General features: G+C 30.6%; 1 protein-coding gene across 3 annotated transcripts in view; it reads left to right on the forward strand.

Moving 5' to 3' along the window:
• Nucleotides 1-13,564, forward strand: part of LOC139524397 (pleckstrin homology domain-containing family G member 7-like) — a 107,340-nt gene that overhangs the window by 56,055 nt on the left and 37,721 nt on the right. For all 3 annotated transcript variants that reach the window (XR_011664791.1, XM_071319172.1, XM_071319179.1), the window contains exons 3-4: nt 2,574-2,749; nt 9,607-9,635. Coding sequence is in view for 2 of the 3 variants with exons in the window: in XM_071319172.1 (XP_071175273.1) it covers nt 2,574-2,749; nt 9,607-9,635 (205 nt within the window). In the remaining variant the exon portion in view is untranslated. The remainder of the gene's footprint in view (nt 1-2,573; nt 2,750-9,606; nt 9,636-13,564) is intronic.

The following is a 13,564-nucleotide window of genomic DNA, read 5'->3' on the forward strand; positions in this document are numbered from 1 at the left end:
CCATCTTCGTTTCTATGAGGATCATTTGTTTACATATGACATTCGTCACTGTACGCAGTTTCCTGAAATGTTCCTTTCATTGATGTGATAAGGTTTCCCGCGCTTTATGCAAATTTTATGAAATTGAACTCCACGGAAACACTTCCGGTAAAAACAATGGCTGATTCCACCATTCAAAATCGTCTATGAAAAGTGAAGGTCAGGATTATTACAGTGCGATCACTTAAAAGGTAGGTCAGTAGTGGTTTTTCTTTTTGCGATTTATGAATGGAATGTGAAAAACTATATCTCGAGTGAACGCGATTGATAGTTTAGATTATTTTTACCGATAACCGCTACGAATTTCAGCTGCCGGCGACTATACGTGAGGAAGACAATTACTCTTAAAAGTTTATAACAGCAACTTTCAATCAAACAAAAAAAGTTTATAACAGCAACTTTCAATCAAACAAAAAAAGTTTATAACATCAACTTTCAATCAAACAAAACAAGTTTATAACAGCAACTTTCAATCAAACAAAAAAAGTTTATAACAGCAACTTTCAATCAAACAAAAAAAGTTTATAACAGCCACTTTCAATCAAACAAAACAAGTTTATAACAGCAACTTTCAATCAAACAAAAAAAGTTTATAACAGCAACTTTCAATCAAACAAAAAAAGTTTATAACAGCAACTTTCAATCAAACAAAACAAGTTTATAACAGCAACTTTCAATCAAACAAAACAAGTTTATAACAGCAACTTTCAATCAAACAAAAAAAGTTTATAACAGCAACTTTCAATCAAACAAAACAAGTTTATAACAGCAACTTTCAATCAAACAAAAAAAGTTTATAACAGCCACTTTCAATCAAACAAAACAAGTTTATAACAGCCACTTTCAATCAAACAAAACAAGTTTATAACAGCAACTTTCAATCAAACAAAAAAAGTTTATAACAGCAACTTTCAATCAAACAAAACAAGTTTATAACAGCAACTTTCAATCAAACAAAACAAGTTTATAACAGCAACTTTCAATCAAACAAAAAAAGGTTATAACAGCAACTTTCAATCAAACAAAAAAAGTTTATAACAGCAACTTTCAATCAAACAAAACAAGTTTATAACAGCAACTTTCAATCAAACAAAAAAAGTTTATAACAGCAACTTTCAATCAAACAAAACAAGTTTATAACAGCAACTTTCAATCAAACAAAAAAAGTTTATAACAGCAACTTTCAATCAAACAAAAAAAGTTTATAACAGCAACTTTCAATCAAACAAAAAAAGTTTATAACAGCAACTTTCAATCAAACAATACACGTACTTTCATACCATTACTGACATGCTATCTACTACGCTAATGATACTCTCGGGTACTAAACGTCCACCAGCGGGGGTATATACGTATCAAGTGGTAGATGTTACATAAACGGTACTAATGCGTAAAGCTAAGAATAATGTGAAATTATAGACAATAAAAAACCTCACAACACCCTTTCCTAACCAATAAGTTAAACTAAGAATAATGTCAAATTAAAGACAATCAAATATCTCACACATCCATTTCTTAATAGACAAAAGGTCAATAATAAAATGATTTCTGGTTGTGACAGTCATATAAACACATGGTGAGATATAATATGAGAGATACAGCTAATATAACTCGGAAGACACGATCTTGTATAATTGGGTAGTCTTAGTTTAATAATGGAAGGTTATATTTACATATTGTACAACTTGAGTTCAAAGTATATGTTACAAAAGCAAACAGCAATACTATACCAAGATATGAACATCAGCAGTACTTGATATTATACATACATCAATTGTTTGCAAATTCCGAATTGACAATATGTATATATTTTTTTCGACTCATTCACTTATTATAATATGAAATATTGTATGTGGATATACTATGATATTTGTGGTTTTTCTTTCAAAACTTAGAAACAATGAAAATTACTTGGTTGAGATTAAATCATCAGTTGATTTTAAGATTGATTTTCTGGTTTAAAACTTTGTATATATTATGTTCATAGTATAACATGTAAACACATTTTGTGTTTTCATTAAATAATAGTTTTTATTATTTTTTAAATTCTTAAGACAAACACAACGTCTGCACAACATGACCAAAAAGACAGCAATTTAAAGAATAATAAACAAAAAAAAACTAAATTTTTGAAAAGTAAAACAAGAATAAATGACGAATATGAATTTGAATGTGGTATAAGATGGCGACTATTCATTTTCATCACATCAAAACAAAATGACAACTGTCTGTATAGTATATGTCCCTACGATGTTGCTTTTTTTTAATTTATTGATTATAGAAAAACACATTTGATTATTCATCAAAATTTTTTGTCAACCCTAACAATGCAAAAGAGAGATTTATTAAAAGCGATAGTTCATGAATGTCTTTTGAAACATACCAAATGAAAAAAAGGTAGATAATCACTTTCTATGATATCTTGGCAGTTAGAAATCGATTGCTGCCTGTATATCGAAAACTTTATTTTGAAACCTTTACTGGTCATATGATATTTTCACAAATGTATGTATCATTATACTGGTATTTTACAGGGAAAACAGTATTATTACAGATGGTGAGGTTTCTTCCTTGTGCCGAGAACTGAGACAGATAGCTATAAATGTGCAATATGAAAATGAGACCATAAGTATTCTTCCCTCTCCTCGAGTTTCTCCTTTGATGTTTTTAGACAGACCTGGAGAATTGAATGGGGATGAAGATAAAGATGGTGAGATATCAACATTATTATTTTCAAAGAGTATACAACGTAAATCCGCACTAAAAGGCAAAAATCGTGAATCCTAAGAATCTTCTTTCAAAATAGTACAGTATCGATGTAAAAGCCTTTAAGCCAACTAAGCAAGTAAAACCTAGATAGTGTTCAATTGTTAGCACTTTTTCGTTTGATCTTTTTGCAACTTATGATTTATATTCAAATTATAATCCGGGCTTTTAGAAATGATTATTACTCCATTATGATTTCGTTCATCACGACTGTAAACAACATCAGTTCGTTGAAGTATTATATCGACTTACATCGTCAGTTCAACAATCGATCGGATACAAAAACTGAAGATTTTATTTGTGACATGGGACAGGCGCAAAATCCGGCGGGGTTAAGTTTGTTTTGTGACATCTCAACCCTCATCCAAAACCTTTAGATTATGTAGAATAAACAAACATACATCAATATTCACAGTAAAACTCAGTTTATAAGAAGTCCGAGTCCGATATCAGAAAAGATAACAAAAGAAACTAAACAAACTGATAAAGATACATACATTACCAAAAGACTATTAGTAATAGCAGTTAATGACATCACAGCTCCAGACCTCAGATAAAATGATTGAAAGATTATGTCTTCATTAAATGAATATCGAGCACAATCCCTTCCATCAGGGGTTTAGTATCAATTCTTCATAAAATATATGAGAAAAAAAGTAAAATCACAAAAAATACTGAACTCCGAGGAAAATTCAAAACGGAAAGTCCCTAATCAAATGGCAAAATCAAATGATAAAACACATCAAACGAATGAATAACAACGGTCATATTGCTGACTTGGCAGGCATTTTTTATGTAGAATATGGTGGATTGAACCTGGTTTTATAGCTAGCTAAACCTCTCACTTGTATGACAGTCGTATCAAATTCCATTATATTGAGAAGAACATAACCCCTATCATGCCAACAACTGGTTTTAGAATACACTACACGGCATGAAAGTTAGAGTACTATACATTGTTTAGTGTCCTGTTTCAGTGCAAACATTCTGCTGTTATCCAACAAATTCTTCTTTTCATTTCCAGTCGACTCGCCTTTCTATTGTAATAATTTAATTTTGGATGTAACGCGTATCTGATTTGCTGACAATGTTTTGTCTTTCAGCTCATAAATGTAATTTTGTCATAAGGATTTATCCCAGTATAAAATGCAATTGAGAATTAAATTATAAGGAACGACTTTAATAAAAAAATTCTGTCTATTCAAAATAACATAAAAAAACACTTTAGTTTAAAATGCTACGCTGGGTATTCGGTGTGTACCACATTTTTTATGTTATTTCTTTATAGTCATTCCTTAAATATTGTCAATGTGTGGTCGTCCGAAATATGCACAAATATTTGCCCTTTTAAGCATGCATCAATCAATCATCAAGTTACATTACTACATTTAGTAAATGGCCTTCCTTGTTTACAAATATTTAGCAAAGGTTCCAGGTTGATAATTTGACTGCCAGACGCACGTTTCGTCTATAGAAGTCTCGTCAGTGACTCTCATATCAAAATAGTTATAAAGCAAAAACAAGTTCAAAGTTGAAGAACATTGAGGACCCATAACTCCAAAAAGTGCCAAATACGGCTGATATATCTGAGCCTAGGATAAGAAAATCTGCGATACACTTGATTTTAGATGGATGTTATTTTACACAACGGATTGGGATTTACTTGAATAGTAGATGGACATTTGTTTTCATTTATTTTTTCTTATTGTATTCCATTTTCATTGTGTTTTACGTTTCTTTTATTATTTATAATGCTGAGGTCTGAGAAAACACATCACGAACTATAACATGAATATTTAACTACAAATACTCTGTAAAACTCGAAGGAAACCATCTATAACATGTTGCTATAAATCCCTTCATGTTTATATTATGGCAGTGTATCTCTTTAGGAAATGAAAAAACCGATGTAATTTCTGCATACATTGATGGATTATCCTCAAAGTTGACATTATACAAACTTGATCTTCTAGATTTCTCTAGCGAGTTAGTTCATATAAAACCAATATAATCATATAAAACCAATATAATTTGTTTGTTTTATCTATCGTGGCGACATTACTACAATTTATAAAAGGATAAATGAAATCTGAATTCCAAACAAAATTATTATGGAACTATTGTCACTTGGGAGACGTTCACAATTATTTCTATATTTTGTTTATGTTTGATTGGATCAGATTCAATCTATGAAACGTATGATATTATATTTATTAATAGACAATTATGTATTGGTATGCTATGTAATCAACAAGTATATGAAATGGCACAGGGAAATTAAGAACAAAATTGAAACTATAGTATACCAAAAAAAAAAGGAAATGAAGAATGGTTCATATATCAGAATAATTAAGAGTGGAACAAAAGCAGAAAATACCAAGGGGAATGACGTTCAAATCTTATAATTCGAAAATGAGCAAACCATGCTATGGTAAAAAGCTTAAATACGACGTCAAAACAAATAAGGTTCACAAAAGACAATTATATATTAGGTCCTTGTTGATCATATTGGTTTTCAACAGTTTCAGTTCTCATACACTCTTGACTTTCAAGTTCTTGCATTGAGCATTCCTGATAAAAAGTAAATCCAAAAAAACATTTCATATGTATTATAAGTGGTCTTTTTCATTTTTACAGTACTACATGTATTAAAAAACACTCTTTCTTGTGGTTTCTTTTTATGAAACAGAGCAGTGACTTCAAATGATTTAACCCAAACATTGAAAGCCAAAGAAGTATTATGTCTACTTCAAAACGCGAAGAACCATGTAACCGAAAAAAGGGAACAAAAGTGGTTAGCCCAGTTTTACCAAGGTTAACTTTGCCTGAAGCATCTGGAACCATAAGTTTTTTAAAGTTTCTTTTTTTTAATAATTTATCAAAGAGAAATAGCAAAACAATATGTCACAAATAATGCCAATGGCATAGCCTTAACGTCTAGACTGATATATACAAAGGAGCTTGCAGTCACTACCAGAGGTATCGACCCATTACTCAAAAAAATACAAAAACAATTTTTAAAGTGATTCCAATCAAAGTACTTTTATTTAATTAATCTTTATCAGATAAGCACAAATTAAAAATTAGAGAAACTTCATACAAGGCACATCAAATTGCACGGAACTTCATAAATATAAAGATATGTATGTTCTATATTTCATCACATACATGACCTCTAAATGTAAGATGTTTACATTGATACCAATATTTATATATAAAGAAATGCCGAAACAGAGTTCGGGCATTTAGGGTATGGTGGGCTTTATATGGTGACGAAGTCCCCAATTACGGTAGAAAAATTAAAAAAAAAATAAAACGGAAAATTTTCCGAATTTTATATACAGTACTAATGAACTGAAAATCGTTCAAATTTTATTTTCAGACTTTTTATATCCCCGTACTTGCGCAGAAATTTACTTCCTTTTCCGTTCTTGTTTGGATGAGAGTTTGAATAGAATATATATTTATCAGTCTAGTAAAATAATTGATTGATTGATTGATTGATTGATTCTCTTTATTTCCTCCAATATACTGAAGATGTACATTTTTAAACAGAAGTATACTAATACAATTTTTTATGGAAATATTCTTTATAAAGCACAAAGGTGTCAGTATTCACCTCAGAAACTTTGAAAAAAACCTTTGAATAGACTTATTAAGAAGGGATATAATTACGATACTGTTGTCAAGTCATTAAAGATTGCATATTTTGGCGTTAATATTGAGTCACTGATAAGGTCTTTGCATCGGAACTAAACACATTTATTCTAAAAACAGTTGTTGGCATGACACGGGTTATGTTCTTCTCATATATGTTATGATGGTATGATACTAAACCCCTAACGGGACGGATTGTGCCTGATGTTCATATGATGAAATCATAATCTTTCAGTCAGTTTAATTGAAGTCTGGAGCTGGCATGTCAGTTAACTGCTAGTAGTCTGTTGTTATTTATGTATTATTGTCATTTTGTTTATTTTCTTTGGTTACATCTTCTGACATCAGACTCGGACTTCTCTTGAACTGAATTTTAATGTGCGTATTGTTATGCGTTTACTTTTCTACATTGGTTAGAGGTATAGGGGGAGGGTTGAGATCTCACAAACATGTTTAACCCCGCCGCATTTTTGCGCCTGTCCCAAGTCAGGAGCCTCTGGCCTTTGTTAGTCTTGTATTATTTTAATTTTAGTTTCTTGTGTACAATTTGGAAATTAGTATGGCGTTCATTATCACTGGACTAGTATATATTTGTTTAGGGGCCAGCTGAAGGACGCCTCCGGGTGCGGGAATTTCTCGCTACATTGAAGACCTGTTGGTGACCCTTTGCTGTTGTTTTTTATTTGGTCGGGTTGTTGTCTCTTTGACAAATTCCCCATTTCCATTCTCAATTTTAATTACAAGAAATGGACAACATATAAATACAAACTACAATTAAAGCACACACACGTGCACACAAAAAAAAAACATCAAGAAAAAACCCATTTTACATATATATATAATATATATTTACATATATATATAATATATATGTATAATATATATATCTACATGCTACATTTGTTTGATGCAAATATTTTAGTGACCAAAATTAAACCTATGCTCAGATAATTCGCTTTTAAATTTTCCGTACAGATGGAATATATGATCTGCCAAGCAACACATCATGTTTCTCCAGTTGTCAGAGTTCACAGAATGCATAAAATCTGTAATGCCACCAAGTAAAGCTACAATTATATCACTATCATCTTGCTGAAAAAAGCGTACAGATTCCTGGACCGGTAAAACGTCAACAATTCCAAAAAACATGTTATTTCTTAAATCCAAAAGTTTTTCACAGTACAGAATTAAGTGTTGAACAATATCTGTGGAATAACATCCACATAAAGAGTTTACATTGAATATGACGTCATAACTTAAATAACGTCACAACGAAATCCCTTAAAACAGAACCAAAATCGGAAACGTTACGGTATTTCCGTGTCTTTTATTAACATGTTTGAAGAAAAAAAAAATAATTCACGCAGACTTCGTCCCCATTAACAGGTAATGTCTGCCTCATACTATATCATAACAATTGCAAAAATTCAATCAGCATCATGAACATGAAAGCCATTTAATTCATAGACTGTTGCATCGAATACTGAAGAGTTTAAATTCTATTTAGAAACCTTAATGTTACCGGCTTCAATATGTTTAACGTAGATATAATAAGATGTGATATGAGTGCAAATGAGCGACTTATCTATCCAGGTCTTAATTAGTAAAAAGCAAATCAAAGTACGGCCTTCAACACGTTGCTGTTACATCTAAATAGAGTCCCGGTTATGATCATAGACTTTTTGGTTCTATTGTTTCAGGTGGTACATAAAATCTTTGGAAACTTTTGGTTATTTCATATACATAAACAATACTCACTTTATTTTTATTATAAATTCTATAGTTCACATTTTAAATAATTAAATACATCTCTGAGGAATACATGCACCTGTCCTAAGTCAGGAACCTAATCTAAGGGTTGTCGTTTGTTGATGTGGTGCATAAGAGTTTCTCGGTTTTTAAAATAAATTTGACCGTTGGTTATCCCGTTTGAATGGTTTTACACTAGTCAGATCTGGGGGTACTTTATAGCTTGCTATTTGGTGTGGGCCAATGCTCTATGTTGAAGGCCGTACATGATCTATAATAGTTTATTTCTATAAATTATTACTAAGATAGAGAGTCGTCTCATTAGCACTTATATCACATCGTCTTTTGTCTTTATAATATCAATCAGACCATATCAATGAATACATTTATGATTCATTACAAATTTAAACGAATCTTATGTTTTTAAAGATATCACGAACGTGCAATAATTATACATAGTTTGTGCCTCAACAAATTAAAGGTATCTGGACCCGATGTCTTACGTTGTTTGTCGTATGTATTTGGTATGATTGATTGCTCTGGGTTTGTTTGGGTTTTTTTGTAAATCCTGTAATCTCTTTGCTTATTATTTTTGTAAAGATATATTTTTTTTCAACGGAAACACGAGAAGGTTCCAATATTTATGTGGATAAATGCAAATAAAAAGCAATTGCGTCGACAAAGAAATAATCATAGCACGAGACTTCTTTTTTTAGGTCTAAATATTTAAGAAATTACATCCATGCAAACGTATAATCAATGAAATAGGTTCAAAATATGCCCTTCTCCATCTTAGCTCTTTAAACCAAAACATATTGTTTTCCAACTTTTCTTGTAAATTATCTCTTAACACAGTTAAACAATTGGTTCACACATAATCACATATTCTACTTCTAAAGAATGTGTAACTCTTCAATTTCAAAAATGAAAATTATACACTGCTCATTATATTGCATACTTGCCATGCAGCATACGACAGCAACTTGTAATTTCACAAACTTTTAATACAATTCCTATAGAGAATTGAATTTGCATTAGAGTTACTGTTCTTTTTACGCATTCTGTGGCGTAGACATCTTCTATCTTGAAATCATATTAATAAAATTGTTTTGTCATTTCTTCATTAGCATATCATATTTTGTGTTGAGTGTAGACACAATTTTGTGATCTAATTATTCATAGAACAAAATCATACTTCGAAGGGAAACGTTCTATGAATGTGAAGCCAAGAGGTATAAAACAGCAGCATATTTTATGAAGATATGTAACTAGTAAAGCATTCTTTAAAAATTCTTTCCATTTCTCGTTACTTGAACTTTATGAAAAGTATTGTCAATATAGTCGTACAACTTCTTCAACTGTTCATGTATTTTAACTAAATGATTTTATTTTTAGATTCCAGGTTTTTGAAAGTTCCCAAAAAGGTAAGTCTTATTTACTAAGTATTTATTTTCACCAACACTAAAGTATTTTGTAATGCTATGAATAACAAAGAAGCTAAATTCATTCAAGTATGGACATCACAATATGGCAACTAATTACATAACAATTAATTATGTAATAATTATGTCATAATGAAATTATCACAATTTAAAAGATTGATCCTTTTTCTTTCTTTTGGTATCTCATTTATAAAATTTAAAGAAAGATGAGTGGAATTACATCAGTTTAAAGATGTCTGATTGGGGATGAAAAATCTTTGTATTGTGCTACAGAAACAACCTTTACTCGCGTTTTTATTACAACAGTTACTTAGTGTATGCTCTGTTAAATGCCAAATACTTACATTGGTGGGATATTCTTAAATTCTGCAATGGGTGATGTCAGAAATATTCATACATGACACTAGATACGAAAACGCAACATTTTGTATGTGACCGTTGTGTATACGCAGTTCGACAATGTCAACTACTTTCTTTTAGAATGTATAAACTCTATGTGAAGTCGCTTTTGTCTTTTTCTATAGATAATCTAGAAATATTTGAATCAGATTTAGAATTATCGTTTGTTCATGCGTTTGCCTTAAAATATATATGGTTTGGTCCACTTTGCATAATTTTGAAACAGTCTACAATTTTTTTTACGTGTTTGTACATTTTTGGATTGTGAATAATGAATACCAAAAAGAATTAGTTGGTATCTCGAAAACATACTAGCATTATTTCCAATGTAATTTGGTTTTTGTTTAGATTGTGTTTGTTCAGTTTTGCAATAACGAAAAAACAATCGCCTTCAGATGAGCGAAAGACGTTAATGTGTCTGATATCATACTGAGTATTTTTAGTTTTGCATTTTCTCCTATATATTTGCATTTTAAAAGTCTTCAAATGCATCCAATGCGAAACTACAAACAGCGTCAAATTCTGGAAATATGGCAATAAGTATTTAATCCCGAACGCTTCAACAGAAAATTATACTTTGCAACAAAAGAATTTTCAATAATGTCCATCGGTTATCATTTTTTGTTTATGTAGGACTTGATTCAAGCTATTGTGTCCAAAAACTGTCGTTGATTGAAAGCAATTAAAGATGTCAAAGTTAACACATTTTTTAATTGATAAAGACATCTTAATATATATATATATAGCTTATTAAGCAAACAATAATAATATAAAATTGTGACAGTTCGACCAAATGTGGATTCGGAGTTTTTGGAATTTTGGATGCATTCATGGTATAAAATTATTCCTTGTCAAGGCATTGTTTTTTTTCAATTTTAAGCGATTTCCCTGGAATTGTTTGTTATCTTGTTTGTCTCTTCTAAACAGTATACACACTTCAGTGTTCCTGTTGTTCCTTTGTTTGCCTCTTATAGTTGGTGTGTTTCCCTCGGGTTTAGTTGGTAACCCGGATTTCTTTTCTCTTAATCGATTTATTACTTTTGAACACCAGTATATTACTATTGGGATTACTTCACACCTTTGAACATCGGTTTATTACTTGCTTGAATTTGATATGTTTAGTTGAAATTGAGAAAGCTAAAATCATCATATTTGCAGGTTGTTGTGAAACCGTTTGTTAAGTATAACTTCTCAGTGTCATATAACAAAGTTGCAGTTCAACACAATGACAAAACGCACTGATAGCAGTCACACTATATTACATTTTATAAATGCACCGCTTGTATGTGTTTCCAGATAATAATTCGAGAATCTGTAACTTTAAAAGATCAGATATAAACAATTTCTTATCGATTTTGAATTCATCAAGTAAACAATCATAGTCACAGGGTGCTCAACACAAAACCGCATTCATCAAAAGAAGAGTTACCGGATGATAACCCCTGAAAAAAAGTTTTATTTATAACCAACCATAGACAAATTGGCTACATATTAAATGCGATAAATTCGTTTTGACCTTGGGGACAATTAGTCTCATATCAAGGTTATCTATACAAAATAATAATCAAATTAGCACAGATATACAAAAACCTTCTTTACATTTGAAAAAGACTAGGATATAATAGCCTTTTTACTATCAGCATATACAAATACTTTGAAACTGTTTCACATCTTTGATTGCATTAATAACCAATCTCAATATGCTTCAATAAAACTATTATATTGATTTATTGCAATCTCTTCATTCAATCTGCCTAATGAACTTGAATTTAAAAATTACTTCGCTTTTTATTTGTTACTCTTTGAAAGGACCGGATGCTTACATGCAAAGGCATAGTAAAAGGTCATGTGTATGTTTTATTTATAGTTTTAAGTGTTATATGATTTGTCAGAATGTTGTTGAGGTTGACATCAACACAATACTGATCTATGTATTCGTAATGCTTTAACTTCTATCACGAATTTTTCATAGAAATGTTCGGAAGTATTATAAAATTATATCATTTACACATTTTTATAAAAGATCGGTTACATTTTCAGTGCAATCGATGTATCTTTTTTCATTTGATAATGTTATCAGCTTATCATGGCAAACTGGGATTCGACGTTTACAAACAAAATTTCAAAACGAAAGTTATATCTGTCACATTGAGGCCTTAAAGCTACTGCGGTTGCAAAACACTATTATTGTCCCTATATAATTGTTATTGTTAATGTAGAAATGAATTTAATGTCTCATTTTAGTATATAAGAATGTTTTTCTGTTTCAAATCATGATGTATTGTTTTATGTATAAATGTTATGCTGCCCATCAAGGGCCCTTGATTGGAATATTAAAAATTCTTATTCTTATTCTGTAGATGACAAAACAACTACTATACTTATCTGCTTATTGTTAGTTTGTTTGTACTGAGGCTGTAATAAAAAGCCAAGTGTGTAATTACTAGGGTATTTTCTTCATCTAAGCATGAATTAATCAAATCTTAATTGTATCTTTTCCTTTCTGAATGCCAGCTGTTTAAATTTTCTGTAGCCTTGATATTGCGCTAAAACGTTAAAGAGCTTAAACATCTAGCATCTTTTTAATCAGAGAAAAAAAAGACATTTTACAAATGTAGTAAGCTCTTTGAATATTGTATTTGTTTATACTTACAATGATTTGCGTTATACTAGTTCAAACATAACTGAATATGGTTAATACAGTAATTAACCCGTATGGTTATATTCTGTTATGCTGCGTTCCGATTTGATAATGTAAGATCTTTTAAACGGAGTTTTATAGTTTTATCTTATGTTGTCCTGCTGTAAAATTTTGTATCAATTTAGCTAAGCATTAGGCTTACATGCCAACATTTTACCCTGGCTCGACACCTTATTGCCACCTCCCACTTTTTGGCCCAAATCAATTATTAACAATCAATACAATGAGGATTGACTAACTGATAGACAATTGTACACTTGTTTTGGCATTTTTAGAAGTCCTAGGTCTCCTTCACCACTCCTCTATAAAAAAGTAAATACACATAAATACAGAGCTCCAAGGAAAATTGTCATCGGAAATCACTTATTAAATCGCAAAATCAAGAGCCCAAAAACATTAAACGATTTGAAAACAACTTGGACATTCCTGACTTGACTCCGATTTGATTTTTTTTTCAAATATCATGATTATCGAGAATGTAATCGCTATACTTTTCTCTGTTTTTTTTTTTCTTCAAAAAAACAAATATATCTGAATGACCTGAGGTTTTTGTTGAGAAACCTACGAACTTTAGATTGACGTCCGGTGGACGTCGGTAAGAAACTTTTGTTGTAACGTCATTCTTTTGTTGTTGTTACCTATACCTGAATGTGGTTACTGCAATACAAATTTACAGCTTACAACTTTTGTTTCCTTCACAATAGTTTTAGAACATAACAGGTTACACGAATATCAAGCTACAATGTAGCTTAAAACATATGTATGATTTGTTTAAGGTTTTTTTTTATCATGAAATGTATTTGTTTTGAGT

This window comes from Mytilus edulis, chromosome 1 (genome assembly GCF_963676685.1).
Source record: "Mytilus edulis chromosome 1, xbMytEdul2.2, whole genome shotgun sequence".
Lineage (NCBI taxonomy): Eukaryota > Metazoa > Mollusca > Bivalvia > Mytilida > Mytilidae > Mytilus > Mytilus edulis.